The 17,417-nt window shown below is 58.1% G+C and overlaps 1 protein-coding gene across 1 annotated transcript in view; it reads right to left on the bottom strand.

Annotated features, from left to right (window-relative positions):
* Nucleotides 1-2,574: 2,574 nt before the first annotated feature.
* Nucleotides 2,575-17,417, bottom strand: part of Mcph1 (microcephalin 1) — a 128,988-nt gene continuing 114,145 nt past the window's right edge. Inside the window, exons 13-14 of the mRNA XM_048330960.1 lie at nt 8,761-8,998; nt 2,575-2,858 (exon numbers count right to left, since the gene is read on the bottom strand). Coding sequence (XP_048186917.1) covers nt 2,803-2,858; nt 8,761-8,998 — 294 coding nt within the window. The 3' untranslated portion in view covers nt 2,575-2,802. The remainder of the gene's footprint in view (nt 2,859-8,760; nt 8,999-17,417) is intronic.

Here is a 17,417-nt window from a genome sequence, read left to right as displayed (position 1 = left end):
CCAGGGACAGTGCTCAGGCCCTGAGTCCAAGGCCCAGGACTGGCCAAAAAAAAAAAGAAAGAAAACTTCAAGATTAGGAACCTTTAGAAAAGTATACTTGGTGGTAGTTGTATTTTCCTTTCCAAGTTTAATATTACTTGTTTTTTTTTTCTGTTTTTAATCCTTGAGACAACTCTTAGATGTCAGTTTATCAGGGTGACCAAAGAAACATATTTGATTACTATTCCTTTTTATTTTATATTGAAAATGTATGCATCAATCATCAGATTACTTTGTTTAATTTACTCCTTTTGATGATATTTAGCTAACAAGAATTTTAAGTTAATAATATAACAATATTTAGCCCTAAATATTGTTTTAGTTGTAGTTTTTGGCTGTAAATCTTTCATTTTTCCATTACAATTTCTTATGATGTATCAGTTATTTTTAAGTCTACATTTTCATGTACAGTCTTCGGAATTCTTCATCCACTATCTTAAGCAGGAATACAGGGTTGGAATGAACATTATTCTGGAAACTAGCTGACGGCTAACTCCCTGACGGCTGTGGTGGGCTTCCGGTACCCCCGTGCAGAGCCCTTCCCGTTGCTTCTCTGCCCGGACCCCCTGCCAGAGCCTCATTTTGTTCACCACCCTCCCTTCCCGCAGACCCCTGACTTTGTCTGCTTACCCTGTTGGCCACTCACGCTGGAGTCCCTGGCTCTCAGGAGCCCAAGCTTGGACCCCAACTCCGGGGCTCAGCCTGTGCAGCCAGCCCTCCCCAGCCCTCTCACCGGCCCTCCCCAGCCCTCCCCAGCCCTCCCACCGGCCCTCCCCAGCCCTCCCCAGTCCTCCCCAGCCCTCCCCAGCCCCACTCGCTGGGACACGCCTCACGCATCAGGCAGAGAGCTCTGTCACGCACCCCAGGGGCTTCTCCTTGGTATTTCCAGGCATGTTGTAGAGGGGACTCTTTCCAGTCTTAAGTGCACCATAGACTTCCTACAATAGTTTGGAAGCCAAAAAACTTGGTCCCTGCATGTTTTTTTGTTTTTTTGTTTACTCTTTGCATTTTCCTTGCACAAAAGCTTTAAGGGCAGATTAAAAAAAAAAAAAAAGGCAATGGCGGGGAGAACAGAAACGTGGTGACCGTGGCTGCCATGTCATGTACCTGTGCCGAAGCCACCGCCCGGAGCAACTAGGTGGGGAGGGCTTTGTGCAGAAACAGAGGAGGACGCGTGCTCGTCACGGCTGACCGCGCGGAGAGGAGGACATGCTCTGGAAATGGGGCGAGTGGCTGGCCTGGCGAACCTCCGCACACCTTGCTTCTGCGTCGCCCGTGGAGCCTCCGTCCCGGGCGTGGCGGTGCTCGGCTGAGCGGCCTGGGCGGCGGGCGCTGTCGGGGCGGGGCGGGGCGTGTGGACCGGGAAGTCTGCGTCTGGAGAGGTCTGGGGAGGGGGGGGGGAGTGCCCCGGCGGCCCCGCGCGGAGAAACGCACACACGGACAGCGTATTGCTGAGTGACTCAAAGTCACAGTCCAGGTTCCGAGTGTTTCCATCCCCTCAAGATGCTTGCTGCCCGTTCTCTCTCCCGCCCAGCCATGGGAAACCATCGCTCTGTTTTCTTTCGGTAGTTTCCTCTCTTCTAGACACTTTTACCCAAGTGGAGTCGGGTGGCACGCGATCTTTTGAGTCTGAGCTCTCCGTGGTCCTCGGGGGTCCCGTGTTGGCTCGTGGTGGCTCGTGTGCTCTTGTGAATCTGAGGGGACGTGGGTGGAATGGGTGCAGCACACGTGGCCATTCACTGGCCAGTTGCTGAGGCCATGGCTTGCTCTGTCCGGGGCCATCACGGTAAGCATTGCTATGAGCATTGGCACCCCAGCCCTCGTGTGGACACGCGCTTTTGTCTTCGGGGGTCATTCCTCGGCGTGAATTTGCTGGCCCTATGCTCTTCAGTCTTCAAGAAACTGCCAAGTGGTTCTTCTAAGTGGCTGCACCATTCTCTTTCCAGCCAGAACCCGGCAGGGCACCGGCAAGCTGGCGTTACAAACTCCCCGAGGACTCGGCCTCTGTGGAAAGAGGCGAGGGTGGCAGGCATTTTATGGCTGAAGTGTCGGGCAGATAGGGCTGCAGCCGCTGAGACGGGCAGGGGATGAGTAACGGGAAGGGCACAGCACTGTGTGGTGGGCTCTTAGAGCCACCTTCCGTCCTACCGGGACTGAGCACTTCTCTCCTTTACGAGGTGACGGGCCTTGGGGGGCAGCGCAGGCCGGCGCACGCTTCAGCCCCCCGCTGGTGAGGTTCTGTACACAGGAGCAAAGAGCCCACCTCGTGGCCGTACAACGCTTGCACACGCCTTCCGTGATCACCGCGTGAGCGGTCTCCGAGGCACCGACGTAACTTCAAGAGCTGGGGAGCGGCCTTCACGTTTTCCATGACGTGTTAAGAAAGGCCTTGGAGTGCAAGCCAATGAACTTATGGGGTTCTTTGGCTGTTCTTGGTAAACACTTGATTCGTTTCTATTCTGGGAGTACCGTGCTTTCATGATAAACTTCGGTGTGGTTTTAATTATGCGTATGACTAAGATATAGAAACCTAGCATCCCTGAGAAAGCAGGTGGAGGGGGCTGGCCGGTGCTGGTGTGCGGTGCGGGTGCAGCCATGAGCAAGTCGCAAAGGCGTTCTGGAGACGAGGGCCCCACGGCGCCCGGGCAGACGCGAGGCGCGAGCTGCAGCCGCTGATTCTCCGAATGCCGGCTCCTCCTTTCCCCAGCCACTGCTCTCGTGGGGATTCAAGGCCCCCCACAGTGGCCACCGGCCCCGGTCTCGTCACTGAAGCAGCAAGTAGTTCTCGAAGTCACACACCTTGTGCTGGGTGATGGAGTCTGCGGAGAGAACAGAAAGCAATTTGGCAGATGCAGTAGCCAGTAGAATAGCAAAATGCACACTGGAAATCCTATCTTCAAAGCCTTAAGTGGTCCAGAGCTATGTTCTCGTTAGGCCTGCTTGTCCTTACAGCACACGTGGCTTTTAAATAAGACAAAATAGAACAGAATCACATAAAAAGAATTCAGTTCTCCAACTGCACAGGTCACCGTTCAAGTCAGCCAGCTGTCCTGTTAGGTTACAGCACCCAGAGCCATTTCCACCATGGAGGAACATCCTAAAATAATTTGCGACACTTAAAACAGATCAGCACTGTACAAGACTAGCATGCTCTAGCTAACATATATGAGCATTCCTATAAAAATCACCTATCTTTTCATTTGTACAGCCATGTTTTTATTAGCATACTTTAATCATACAGAGGGTTTCATTGTGGTAATTTCATAAATGTGTAAAATGAACTTGGAACAAATTCTCCTATATTGTTTTGCCTGCACCCTCCCCTGGAAAGACATTTCTAAAGCAAAACAATCTGGGAATGGCAACAGGAGAGTGTTTGAGAGCTGAGTGGTGCTGGCAGCCACCGGGGCCCAGGCCAGCAGACCCCGCAGCTCCGCGTCTCCCGTGGACACGCCCGGCTTCCGTCCAGGAGCTCCTGGCATCTGAGGACCGCCGCGTCCAGGATCCCAATGTCACGGCCTGTGAAGAACCTGCAGACACCTGCTAAAGTGTGGCCATGTGCGTTATGCCAGTCCCAGCTAGCTGAGAGCCATACGGGCAGAGCTGAGCTGCACGGGGCAGCTCCGTGAGTCAAAGTGGGAAAAGCAAAACAAAACGAATGAACAAGCAAACGAAAAACTCAGCCAAAACCAAAAATCTTAGAGAGAGAGAAGGAGGGGGGAGAGGGAGAGAGAGAGAGGGAGAGAGAGGGAGACAGAGAGAGACAGAGAGAGAGAGGACTAGTACTTGGCAACTTTTGGCGGCCTTCTTCAGTGCAGTGAGTGTAGTTTGAGGAAGGCGCTTGTGGCCGGCGAGAATACAGAGAGAAGCATTCTACTTTTCCATTTCTCTTTGGCCTTTCCTATGTGTGTTAACTGTCACCTCTCCAACAAAATTCACATTGCTCAACATGTTAAATGGGAATGTTACATATGGCACTGCAGTCTGATAACTAGAAAATGCTTTCAGCAGTATGGAGATCCCTTAAAAAAAAAACAACTAAACATAGAACTACCCTGTGAACCAACAATCCCACCCTGGGCATTTATCCAAAAGATTACAAAGCAGGACACAGTAAAGCCACCAGCACAACCATGTTCACTGCAGCACTTTTCATCACAGACAAACTATGGAATCAGCCCCAATGATCCTCAATGGACGAATGGATCAAAAAATGTGTGGTATATGTACCCAATGGAATTTATTCATCCATTAGAAAGAAGGCTATTGCACCATTTGCAAAGAAATGGAAGGACCTGGAAAAAATGATAAGCGAAGTAAGCCAAGCTAGAATGGCAGCTAGAATTAATCTATACATACATAAATATATACTTCAGGAGGGTATCCAAGTGTAGACTCGTGTATTAATATGGTAGATTCAGAGGATAATTCAAATGATATAATTCCCTAGAAAAGCGGACTGACAGTTGAACAAAATAAATAACAAGAAATGGATAATGGAAAAGGGCGGGCTCAGGGGAGGAGGGTAGACAAACGATGAGAGAAGGAGGGGTAGAAACATAGTCATAAAATGCAGGGCTTATCCTACAAAAGAAAGAAGATTGAGAGAAGGGGGGATGTTGGGAGGGATGGAAGAATGACGTAAGGTGATACTGCTCAAGACTCATTGCATTCATATACTACTTTGTCAAATGGTAACTCTTTTATACAACTACTTAAGGATAAAAATAGATATTTTAGCAAAGTGTGAAATCTAAAAAAACAAACACAAAAAAGCTTTGCAATGCCCCATAGATTACTGAAATCAGGTAAAGGTAACATTTTAGTTTCTGGTGCCGGGAATCTGATTTTTGTTTTCCTGTTTATTTCCATCCATATTCTAGTGCCCACAAGTGTGTTCTGGCTCAAAAATCCCCATCTCTCCTCTTGGGTGAATGATTCATGAATAATCTTGGCCCAAGCACAGTGGTGATTCAGGGAAAGCAGGCTCTGGGGAGAGAGCAAGGAACATGACGGTGACAGTTCATGTAACCTTGCTGGAAGGGAGTGGGGACACCGCGCTCTGTGCAGCCAAGCAGAGGCCCGGCTTCAGGGGCCAGCGGGCTCTCCCACCTCCAGACCAGGCGAACGCTGAGGGCGCACCCAGAGCCCTCCAGCGGGGCAGAGGAAGTCTGCAGAATAACACTGGATTTTCAAATGTTGGGTGTTTTGTGTTTTGAGATGCAGACAGTATGGGAACAATACGCTCAACAGATAGGTTTGAATGCTAGGGTGTCAGAGGTCCCGGGGAAAGACAGACTGTATTTTGGTGTCCTCCTCCTCCTCCTCTCTCTCTCTCTCTCTCTCTCTCTCTCCACACACACACACACACACACACACACACACACACACACACACACACACCCCATGTTGGATGGTAACTTTCAAATCTGGAAGTGACATAGTGAGCTATGTCTACAACATCTTTTGAGAAGAAGGGAACGAGGCGAAATGCAGTGATGACTCAATTTAAGAAAATTTAAGAAAAGTGAGGGAAAGGGTGTGGGGAGATACATGAGAGCATTGAAAGGGGTTACATTGATCAAGACGTATTGTATTCATAAACTGCTTTGTTGAGTGAAACCGACTTTGTACAACTATTTAAAGATAATATGATTAATTAAAAGCCTCTCATCTTGGCAATACTGGGCTTTGAACTTAGGACTTGCACTTGCTATGCTGGCATTCTATCGCTGAATTACACCCTTGGTCATTTTTATACATTGGTTACTTTTCATTTTATTTTTTGCCAGTCCGGGGGCTTGGACTCAGGGCCTGAGCACTGTCCCTGGATTCTTTCTGCTCAAGGCTAGCACTCTGCCACTTGAGCCACAGCGCCCCTTCGGGCTTTTTCTATTTATGTGGTGCTGGGGAATGGAACCCAGGGCTTCATGCACGCAAGGCCAGCACTCTACCGCTAAGCCATGTTCCCAGCCCCACATGGGTTACTTTTAAGATACGGTGTCATTTTTTCCCCCAGCCATGTGACTGGACTGCGGTCCACCTGTTGTAGTTCTGAGGAGAGTGTCCATTTATTGCTTGAGAATGAGTCTCATGGGTATGCCTGGGCTGGAACTAAGATCCTTCCAATCTCATCCTTCCTGCCTAACTAAAATTGTTAGCCACCTGTGTCTGGCTTACTTTTAAGAAACTTAAGAGAATATTTTATCTAAACCATTCTTGAGACTCCCAGAGATTTTTGCTCTCACTACCACCATTATTGAAGTTGGAACACATTAAGTTTATAAATTCTGAGAACTGTCTTCCATCATTGATCACAACACAATCACTTTTTCTTTCAAACTGATGATTGCAAACAGTTTTGTGTATTCCTACCAATAAATGCTACCGCACTGTGGAAATAGCCCATCTCGAGAGAAATGTGTAAGGACACACGTGGGTCTGTCAGTGCTGAGTCACAATTATGTGCCAGGAGACGGCGGGTTGCGGGGCCTTGCGGCCCTGTCTCCTTTGAGCAGTGCAGGAGAAAAGCAGGATGAAGAAGATGCCGGGGAGACGGAGCCCGGGGCCCTGTGGGCCCTGTGTGACTCTAGGTCTGCGTGTGAATGTGCATGTTCTGTAGGTGTGTGTGTGAATGTGCATGTTCTGTAGGTGTGTGTGTGCATGTTCTGTAGGTGTGTGTGTGTGTGCATGTTCTGTAGGTGTGTGTGTGTGAATGTGCATGTTCTGTAGGTGTGTGTGAATGTGCATGTTCTGTAGGTAAGTGTGTGTGTGTGCGTGTGTGTGTGTGAGAGAGAGAGAGAGAGAATGTGCCCACCTAGAAACAATTCTTCTTCTGCTCTGGCCCACAGCTGGAACTGTTTGTTTGTGTCAACTTGGAAAGCAAACACACGACAAGTGCATGGGGTCGCCGCGCACACAATTCCCGGATGCCGCCAAGGGCACAGGCGAGGGGGCCAATCAGTGACCAATCTAAACAGGACGTGGACTGCGGGGAGAAAAGAAACTGAAACCGGGGCTCACAAGCCCACTGCCACCGGCTGTGCAAGCTAAACCTGGGGCGAGCAGGTAGACAGCCCCCCCCCCGCCCCCGCCAGCGAGACGGCAGCCCAGCAAAACAGCCGGAAGGACGGGGCAGGCGGCGGGGCAGCGCGCCGGGGCCGCAGGAAGCCGCCGCGGTCGCCAGGCCGGGCAGAGCCGCGGGGCAGAGCCCGCGGGGGCCGGTGCGGGACACGGCGCCCGCCCTCGGGGAAGGTGACCTGGCGACCCGGTGACCGGAAGCGGCCCAGGGAGACGCCTGGCAGGCACGGCCGCCAGGAGTAGCCGGGCCCTTTCCATGCGTGCATCATCCGGAAAACAGCCGAGCGCCGCGGCGGAGCCAGGGTGCGGGAGGCTGCGTCCTGGGAACCGAGGAGAGCGTGAAGGGCGCTTGGCTTTGGGAATGGCCTCACGAGGGGTTGGTTTTCACGTCAGTTCCCAGGAAAAAAGCTAACTTGCTGTGTACCAGGCAGTAAAAAGTGACTCGACGGCCACGCTTAAACAAAACAAAACGCACGGGGGGGATCGGCAGTCACAGTCGCGGGGCGCGCGTGTCCTGCCACGGGGGGACGTGACACCACGGCAGGCGCTTGGGTGTGGAAGGACAGCCTCGCCACGGGTGCGAGAGCCCCGCGTCGGGGCTTTAGAGGCGAGGCTGAAGCCTGCGGAAGGAAGGTGGGGTGAATCAGGAGCCCGGGGGGAGGGGGGACAGAGACGGCCGGAGAGAGGGAGACGATGGTGGCCGCAGGGTGAGGCTGGGGCACCCCGGGCTCGGGGCTGGGCGGGGTCACTTCCCTTCCCGTGTTCAGGCCCCAGCCCCCCCCCCCCCCCGCCCGGCTGCGCTCGTGTGCGTGCGTGGACCTCGGGGGCTCTGCAGGCTCACGGGAGGCCCCTGGGGGGGCCCCCACCCCGCCCCGCGCTCCTGGTGTCTTGGGGGAGGCAAGCAGAGGGAGGCCTCGGGGTGAAGCGCCCTCCCCCTCCAGGCCGCCCTGGTGCTTCCGCACTCCAGAACCACGAGGCAGTGACTGGGTGCTGTGCGTGGAGCTTAGTCCTAACACACTGTCGAGAGGGCCCGAGAGCATCACACAGCCGCTTCTGTTCCACCCCAGCCGACGGGAGGGGGCGGGTCACCGGGGCAGTCACGTGACCATTCACGCCGGGGCCCCGTGGGAGGGAGCACGGGCACCGGACGCCCCTCTCGAGTGCCCACAAGCAATGAATGGCCGTGTGGCCCACAAGCTCCTTCCCCGCCTGTCCGTCCCCCGTGGGTCCCCCCCGCCTGTCCGTCCCCCGTGGGGCCCCCCCCCGCCTGTCCGTCCCCCGTGGGCCCCCCCGCCTGTCCGTCCCCCGTGGGCCCCCCCCCGCCTGCCCGTCCCCCATGGGTCCCCCCGCCTGTCCGTCCCCCGTGGGTCCCCCCGCCTGTCCGAACCCCGTGGGTCCCCCCGCCTGTCCGTCCCCCGTGGGTCCCCCCGCCTGTCCGTCCCCCGTGGGTCCCCCCGCCTGTCCGTCCCCCGTGGGTCCCCCCGCCTGTCCGTCCCCCGTGGGCCCCCCCGCCTGTCCGTCCCCCGTGGGTCCCCCCCACCTGCCCGTCCCCCATGGGTCCCCCCCCGCCTGTCCGTCCCCCGTGGGCCCCGCCCCCCGCCTGCCCGTCCCCCGTGGGTCCCCCCCCGCCTGGGCTCTTACCTAACACCCACTTCTCTGACAGGTGCTTGCTGCTGGCCGTCCTCTTTCCCTTGTGGGGTCCCACGACGATGCCCGCCCCGTGGGCTGCGGGGCTGACCCGGCCCCCGCAGAGTCGCACCAGCTCGCAGAGCTGGGCCCTGGGGGGGCTGCTGGCGGGCGCGATGAACATCGGGGGCTGATCAGCAAAGAGGGCTCCCCGGTACTGGCCGGGGGAGAGCTGGCGCTCGCGTCGGCAGACCTGCGGGGCAGACAAAGGGGGGTCGGGCAGGCACCGAGAGGGGGACAGGCGCCCTGGCGCCGCCGACGCCGTTGAGTGGGAGGAGGGTGAGTCTCCGAGTCTGCAGTCGCAGTCGGCCTCGTGGCCGTGGGATTGTGGTGACGGAGCAAAGCTGCTTAGCTCACGACTGCCGGGACTGTGGCCATCACACCGGGAATCGGAGCGTTTATCACACGCCTGTGCGAGTGTGAGCAGAAATCACAGCTGGTACTTTTGCTTTTTGGTGCTAGTCCGGGGCTTGAACCCAGGGCCCGGGCACTATCCCGGAACCTTTTCTCGATTGAGGCTAGCTCGCTACCCCGCAGCGCCACGCGTGGCACTACGCTTCTTTCTGGACCCTCTCTGAACAAGTCCTCAGATCTCAGCCTCCTGAGCAGCCAGGGTTCCAGGCGTGAGCTGCCGGGGCCCGGCCCACTGGCATTTGTTTCCTACGAAGGCAGCAGGACACGGGACTCGTTTACCGCAGACCTTCCAGTACAGGAAGGGCTAAAGAACAGGATGCCTGCCCAGCGCTCCCCGAGGACGCATGCCCTTATTCGTCATCTCGGCCCCAGAGGCTTCCTGTCACCCGGCCCTCGCAGAGGGGGAGAAGTGTCTGAGAGCATGGTCTCCAACACAGCCTCACCCCCAAGGCCCTCCGTGACCTAGAAAGCACACAGGACAAAACTGCCGGGCTCCTGACGGCTGCGGCCTCGTCTCCGAGTCCTGACCTTGGCCCGTCCACGTTCCTTCTAACAGCACCGCCCCCCAGCCCCTACTGGGACATTTTCTTCAGTTAGTTGCAACTAAGGATGCAAACCACACCAGTGGTTGGGCTGGGCAGCAGGGAATGCTGGGGGTGTCGGAGGGCGCCCGCTTCTGTGCCACGCCAGCCCCGGTGCCTGGGGTCACGTCCGCATGGAGGGGCAGGAGCTTGAGCGCATGGATTCCCATTGCCTTCTCCGTGTTCTTTGTGACAGCAATTCACAGTGATGCGCTGTAGGCTTCTACTACACTGTACCCTGTGACACACACACACACACACACACACACACACACACACACACCCCGGACGATGATGGAGAGGCAGGCATTGGAGTGGCGGGGTGGGCACCGTCGGCTGGCGAGGTGGCAAGCACAGTGGTTATCACTGTGTCACCGAATGAGGGGTCTCAGAGATAGCCAGGCTCACCCACACCACCTTGTGAGTTTTCTAGCCACAAATGGTGACGAGATTAGAAGAAGTAAATGTCAGCTCTCGTTCAGACAAGACAGAGGCCCTGTGAGGAGCTGTGAGCCTTTCCAACGGGCAATCTGAAGGACACAATTATGAACTCGAAACACTGACATAGACTTAAGCAGTGAAGGAAGCCCACCTCCCCTGACCAAACACAACGCATGGCCCAGCCAGCCGTTCTTAAGGATCACAAAGTTGCTGACCTGCTCAAAGACAAAATAAAATTTAAAAAGCTAGTTACACACGGTAAGAGTGTGCGCGGTCCTACAAAGCAGCGCTGCGTCCCTGCAGAACCTGACGTCTTGCGGAGCGCGCCAGCCCATGCCGGGAACCCTAACTTGGCAGGCGCTGGCCGCCGTGGGGACTGAGGCCAGCCAGCAAAAGGTTCCCAAGATCTCGTGTCAACCAGTGAGAAGCCAGGCGCGACGCCGCAGCCCTCAGCCCAGCGGCTTGGGGACGGTCAAGAGGAGGGCTGCAGCCCAGGCCGGCTTGGGCAGAAAACGTGAGACCTTATTTACAAAAAGAATGGGCTTGGGGTGTGGCTCAGGAGTGCCCGACCAGGACGGTCCCCTGTTCCTCCCCCCCTCCCCCCAAAAAAATCATGGAAGAAAGGGGAGCCGAACCAGGTGAGATGATGAGTGACACTGTGGGTTCAAGCAGCCTCCAAAGCAAGCACGGGGCGGAGGAGAAGCCAGGGTGGCCAGGCGGCAGCACCTGGGCCGGGCCTGAGGTTGTGGGGGGGGAGAGGGCGGCCCGGCGGGGCTCCCGTGACGCGGTTCTGTTCTGCACCCGGAGAAGCCTGCGCAGACAGGCACTTGGTGGCTCACAGTTCAGGAAATAGTTATTATTTCTAGTGTCCCAGTCCCCCTCCGTCTCTCTTCTCCCCTCGTTGCATGATGCTGGGTCTGTAAGACGAGCCACGAGGAGACAGGGCGGCCCCCCCCCTCGCCTCTCTGCCCTGCAGCCCCCCCCCCCCCCCCGCCTCCTGGCGCCATTTCTTCAGGGCAGGCCGTGCTCTTCCTTGCTCTTCTCATCTTGCTGTCTGTCGTCTTGCAGCCCCACGGTGCCATGTCTTTGTGCTTCCTGTCCCTCGAAGCTCAGCGACACGCCAGGACGAGGTCGGAAGTGGGGAGGACCACGGCTCTTCTTCCCGGTGCGCCTGCCTCCTGCTGCCTGCGGATGGGTGCACTGACCACGCCGACCGACGACCCATCCGCTCCCGCACGCTGCCTGGCCAGGGAGGTCATGGGGTTAAAGCTGGGTGTGTCTGCGCCTGTAGGGGTGTGTGTGTAATACAAGTGCACACTTTTCAAGAAGCACCCGGGAAAGGTCGCAGTGCTCAGCCAGTGAAGGAGAACGGCGTCCGGATGGCTGAGCCCCTCGCCAGCCCCTCTGCCCCCTGTGGCCCACGCCTGGGAGCGGGTGCGAAGGCCGCGTCTCCGCATCGCGCGCGCTGACGAGAGCCGGGTGCCGGGAACGGGTGACGGGCTGGCGATCGCAGGACGGTGTCGAGCCCGGAGACGCCCGGGCGGTGCCCACGGGGCCCATGACAGCCACCGCAGGGCACGCGCGGGAACCTGGGGCTGCGGTTCACAGGCTCTGCCTCGGTTTCCACGCTGCGATTCAGAACCGAACACGGAGAGAAAACCGTGGAGACTTTCTCCAGAGCGCACAGACGGGGTGAGGGCAGGGGAGGGGGGAGGGGAGGAGGGGGGGGAAGGAGGGGCACCACTTCACCCGTGCCCAGGTGGCGCGGCCTCTAGAATGCCAGGCAAGCCCACCCGGAGGCCGGGTCTTCAAGGGCCCGCTTCACGCAGGAAGTGACGTCACAAGTGCACGGAGCACGCCACGCGGCCCCGCCTTCTCAGGCGTCACGCCAGGTGACGCCCCGCGCGCCCCCGCCCCGCGCGCCCCGCCCCGCGCGCCCCCGGCCCCCGCGCCCCCGCCCCGCGCGCCACCACCCCACGCCCCCGCCCCGCGCGCCTCCACCCCACGCCCCGCGCGCCCCCGCCCCGCGCGCCCCCCGCCCCGCGCGCCCCCCGCCCCGCGCCCCCGCCCCGCGCGCCACCGCCCCACGCCCCCGCCCCGCGCGCCCTCCACCCCACGCCCCGCGCGCCCCCCGCCCCGCGCCCCCGCCCCGCGCGCCCCCGCCCCGCGCCCCCGCCCCGCGCGCCACCGCCCCACGCCCCCCGCCCCGCGCGCCTCCACCCCACGCCCCGCGCGCCCCCGCCCCGCGCCCCCGCCCCGCGCGCCACCACCCCACGCCCCGCGCGCCCCCGCCCCGCGCGCCGCCACCCCCACGCCCCGCGGCCTCCGCATCAGCTAAGCAGGGGCCAGGGCGGAGCCCGTGTTCCGTCCACTGGGCGCACTCCGTCAATGTCAGCGCTCCCTGCGGCCAAACTTGGCGCGGAGTCCGGACGGCCGCCTGAGCCCGGGAACCGCGCTGCCTGGGGAGCCCGCGAATGGCTTTCGCCAAGCCGCCCATCTGGATCGCAGGCCGCAGGCCTTTCAACACCTGCAAGAAGCTTGTCAGAGCTGGAACCCGCGGCTGGCTTCGCTTCAGCTGATCCCAGCCGCGGCCACACACGGCAGGGACGATGGCCGCTGGCCTCCCCACGGCCTCGGGCTACTTTTAATTCTCCTTTTTCAAACATCATGATAAAACACTCGTGGAGCTCACCCTTTGGTTTGTATTGGATTGTTACGTGCTCCTTCTACCCTGGTCTGGCGGATGGCGGGCAATCTGTGAACCACACGGACACGCTGGTGCGCGTCTGCCGTGGCTCTGTGGGTCTCCACGGCGCAGAGGGGCAGGTCCTCCGCTAAACGCAGGGCCACCCGGGAAGCAGCTGCGACCTTGCAGCGAGTCAGCACCCCCCCCTGCCCCCCCCCCCCCCCCCCGGCAGCGCGGGCGGGTGACGCGGGCTCGGGGAATGTGGACAGTGGAGTCACGCCCACGGCAAAAGGCAGAGTAACCAGAGGAACGCACACAGGAGTGCACCACGGAGGGGTCAGTGACACGGGGTCCTCCACGAGGAAGCGCTGGCCCGTGGAAGCAAGTGGAGAGAGTGGGGTTCACGGGAGACCGCGGGGGTGGGGGAGGAGGGCACTGCGTTCTGATGTCAACAGCCGGGTCTCCGCCTCCCTCTCTCCGCCAGGGTGCTTTGGGGGGAGACCAATGTCACCCCAGAAAGCCACTTCACTGTGAGAGCCACAGCTCGAGGACGGAGCCGGCTGAGGCGGAGCAGCACAAGCACCAAGCCCTCGCAGGGCCTGGGGCCGGCGTGTGTGCAGGATGAGGACCAAGAGGGAGACTGAGGGGCCTTGCGAAAGGGAACTGTCATAAAAAGCAGTAATCAAACCCAACCCAACAACCCCCCCCCCCCAACAATTCTAGTGAATGAAGTCACTTAGTTGGATGTTGATTTGCAGTCTTCCTTGAACTCGGGGCCTGGACACTGTCCCTGAGCTGTTTTATTCAAGGCTAGCACCTTAACACTTGAGCCCCACCTCTACTTCTGGCTTTCTGGGTGGTTAATTGGAGAGAAGAGTCCCAAAGACTCCCCTGTCCAGGCTGGCTTTGAACTGCAATCCTCAGATCTCAGCCTTCTGAGTCCCCAGCATTACAGGCACGAGTCACCAACAACCAGCGTTGCCCACTTGTTTTTAAGACATAAATCAAGTATTGTTACAAACATTATTATCCCTAGTATCTGTCGTGGAAAGCTAGGAGGAAGAATCACTGTCCTAGAGAGGATAGCATAAGGAAGGCATACACACCAGCGGAGGCACAGGGCCGGGGGTGGGGGTGGGGGGCTCAGGTACCCAGCCCCAGGCTGGATCTCTTTTTCCTGAGCCCCAAACCCCAATCTTCCTATCTCTTCCCCGAGAGCGCCTGGGATCGGGTCCATGCGTGCTCCCCCGCGCCTCGCTAGATCGCTTCTTCAGACCCCACACAGCCTGCTTTCCATTTGCTGGTTGGAGGCCCGTGTTTGTCTTGTAACACGCCTGCGGCTCACTGATGGTGGGGAAGGTCCTCCCACCCCTAAATCCTCTGGTGAAGGTCCGGAGCGTGCAGGCCACGTGGACGCCGCTGCCCAGCCATGGCCTCTACCGAGGCACAGGTGTTTAAGTTTCTCTGTGCACTCCACTTGTAAAATCAAATCTCCAGAGTCATGGCTTTCGAGCAATAAGAGGGACTCGTCTTAGTTCTACAAAGTCTGATGATTTTGATCAACCGAGGTAATAACGATTAATCAAAATGTATAAGAGCTCCATCAACCCATGGACCGCCCATCCTACCCTTCACCGCAAAGCCCTCCTCGGCCCACTCTGTCTGGCCAAGCCCCCCCCCCCCCACCGTCACAGCCCTCACAGAAGAGCTCTCTCCATCCCGTCCCCCACGACCAAGCCCCCCTCACCCCACCCTCCTCTCCACCGTGCCAAGAAAACTGAAGACAAACTGGAGCTGGGCCCTTATGGAAACCACAGGGTAATGGGGCCATTCTGACAGGGCTAGAGACCTCAGAGAGAGGCGCGTACCAGAGAGGAAAGGCGGGCAGCAGCGGCTCCCCACTTCCTGCATTTCCTCCTCTTTTCTCTTTCTATTTAGTATAGATTCGCTCCTGGGAAGACGGGGAGAAATGCAGGCTAATGCTAGGGGAGAGAATACTCAGGGGACAGAAGCTCTGATTGTGCAGGCACACAGAGACCCAAGTACATGCATATACACACACGCAGATAGGTATACACGCGGTACACACAATGCACCCGTGAGCACACACAGTATGCACACACAGGCCTAGTATTCACATGCACAGACATGCATACACACAGACTTCACACATACAGTTACACACATGCACCTCTACACTCACATGAATTTGTTTTCTATTTCAAGGCCATTCTTGGGCCAGGCCTTACTCAGTGTACTGCAGCTCTTAAAATAGCCCTAACGGTATGACATCTGAAAACACAAAACCGGGGTCAGACCCAGGAACAGTTTAAAAGAGTAAAATATGCAGAGCTGGGCCAAGAGGTGACTAAGAGGGAAAGAGATAAGATCTGTCTACAAATACCTGGAGCTTGTCAACAACAAGGAAAGCGACAAACCGAGCCCGCCAACAACAAAGGCTGCCCCGGAACTCAGTGCGCACTGGGGAAAGGAAGTGAGCCTCGAGCTCGGAGCCGGCTGGGCGCTGGGCGGGAGCGCGGGGCAGAGCTGGGCCTCTGCGGCCCCAGTGCGGTGCCCTCCTCCCGGCATGCTCCCGGGATGCGGCCACCAGCCCATAGTCATGGCCACCGCGGCAGCTCGGGCGTCTCCTCTGGGCCGGGGTCCCTTCCTCCAAACCCCGCCCACGGGCCGCTCTCCCCGACCTCTGTTCCCAACCATCCCACCCAGCACCCCCCACCATCTCCGCCCCAGGGCAAGGTCCTCTAAACCACCCGCCCGCCGCCCGCACCCTGTCAGCAGTGTTCAGTGAGGTCCAGCCCGGCCCCCGCAACCCCTGGGGCCCTGGGGCAGCCAGCTGGCGGGCGAGACCAGAACCTGCAGATGAGGGAGATGACTAGAAGTTTAGAAGAAGCGTCTGGCTTGATGTCCTCCACAGGCACGCTTCCAGGCATCACGGAGAGCAGGACAGGGAGGAGCGCGGTCCTTGTCTTCCACCTTGCTGCGCTCTGGTGGCCTCGTGTGTCTCCATGCAGGTGGATTTGGGGCCACACACTTCTCACCAGGCCTGTTGGCAGCAAGTGCGTGTGTGTGTGTGCGTGCGTGCGTGCGTGTGTGTGTGCGTGCGTGCGTGTGTGTGCGTGTGCGTGTGTGTGCCCAGTGGCTTGAGGTTCGGGCTCCGCAGCGCCTGGCCCTTGTGCAGTGCTTGCCCCTGATGTGGAAGAACCGATGGGCCTCTGTCTGTGGGGCGCCAGCCCTTCCATCCGCGGCCGGCAGCATTTCTTGAATCGTCTGCTGCTAGCGGGCCTCAGTTATCCATCCACACGGTGCTCGGGAGCCCAGAGAGGAGCCCCCACTTCCCGAGCCGTAGCGGTGTGCTCGGGCCGGCGAGCGGGAATCCCACCGAAAGGAGTCTTCCGCTCTGAGCCCCCTCTCCGCCGCCCGGGGAGAGCAGCTTGCGGGGGACACCGTGGGGGGCTCAGCGGGCACCCTGGGGCGCGGGCAGGGCAGCCGGGGCAGGGCTGGCGCTCCAGCCCCATGCGTGGGCAGCCCACGTGGCCTTGAGGCAGCAGAGTCCTCAATACCAACAGGAAGCGCTGCACCTGTGGCTTCTGGAAGGAGCCTGCTAAGCAGGGGCGGGGGGAGGGGGGCCCTTCGTGAGTTAGAGAAGGCCGGCACCTTCCTGGTGGCCCTGTGTCCCGTGCGTCCTGCTCTGCCCTCTCCGCCGGCCCGGGACCCCCCCGGAGCCACGCGAGGTTCTCGGGCTCACGGGGTTGTCCGGCGCAGAACCGTGCTGGGTGGCCGGAGGCTGCGAGGCCTTCCCGGCACCATCCCGACCGGACCTCTCGGAAAAGGGTCGGACGCCCCCACCCCAGCCCTTCCACGCATACCCCCCCCCCAAGCTCCGGCCACCTCTCCCGTTCTCCAGTGCCCCAGGCACACGGTGAGCTAGGTCCACAGGCTAGACCATCCCCCCAACGCTGAGCGGCCCACAGAACATAAAGAAATAGCTGCTGATGCTTCTGCCTCCCTGAGTGTGCCATCGGATTCCTCTGGCAAGCGGTTACTTTTCAAACAGAAAATTAATCACAGATCTTCGTGTGTGTGTGTACCTATATATAGATGGCTATATAGGTGCTATGTATATATGCTATAGCCCTGTTACACGTATGGTTAAGTAGAAAATTCCTCCACTTGCTTTATTTGTTTAGACTTGATGGCTTATTTAAAAAATATTTAAATCTTTAACTGGTTCTCCGTGTAATTCCCTATCTGCATCTGACCCCATTACTTAAAAAAAAAACCCAAACCCGAAAAACAAAATAAAGATAAAAAGTAAACCAAAGGAAAACTACCAGAGCCTATTTCCAAACGCCAGATGACTCAGCCAGCACCTGAGTATTTGTTGTACTTGCGGGTTCCGAGGTTCGGAACTTCCTGCTTCAATAAAATACCAAACAAGTTGTGTTTCCTTCACAAATAAGCTATTACAT

Source organism: Perognathus longimembris, chromosome 21 (genome assembly GCF_023159225.1).
Source record: "Perognathus longimembris pacificus isolate PPM17 chromosome 21, ASM2315922v1, whole genome shotgun sequence".
Lineage (NCBI taxonomy): Eukaryota > Metazoa > Chordata > Mammalia > Rodentia > Heteromyidae > Perognathus > Perognathus longimembris.
The sequence above is the reverse complement of the archived record's forward strand: the minus strand, read 5'-3'. Positions and strand labels throughout refer to the sequence as shown.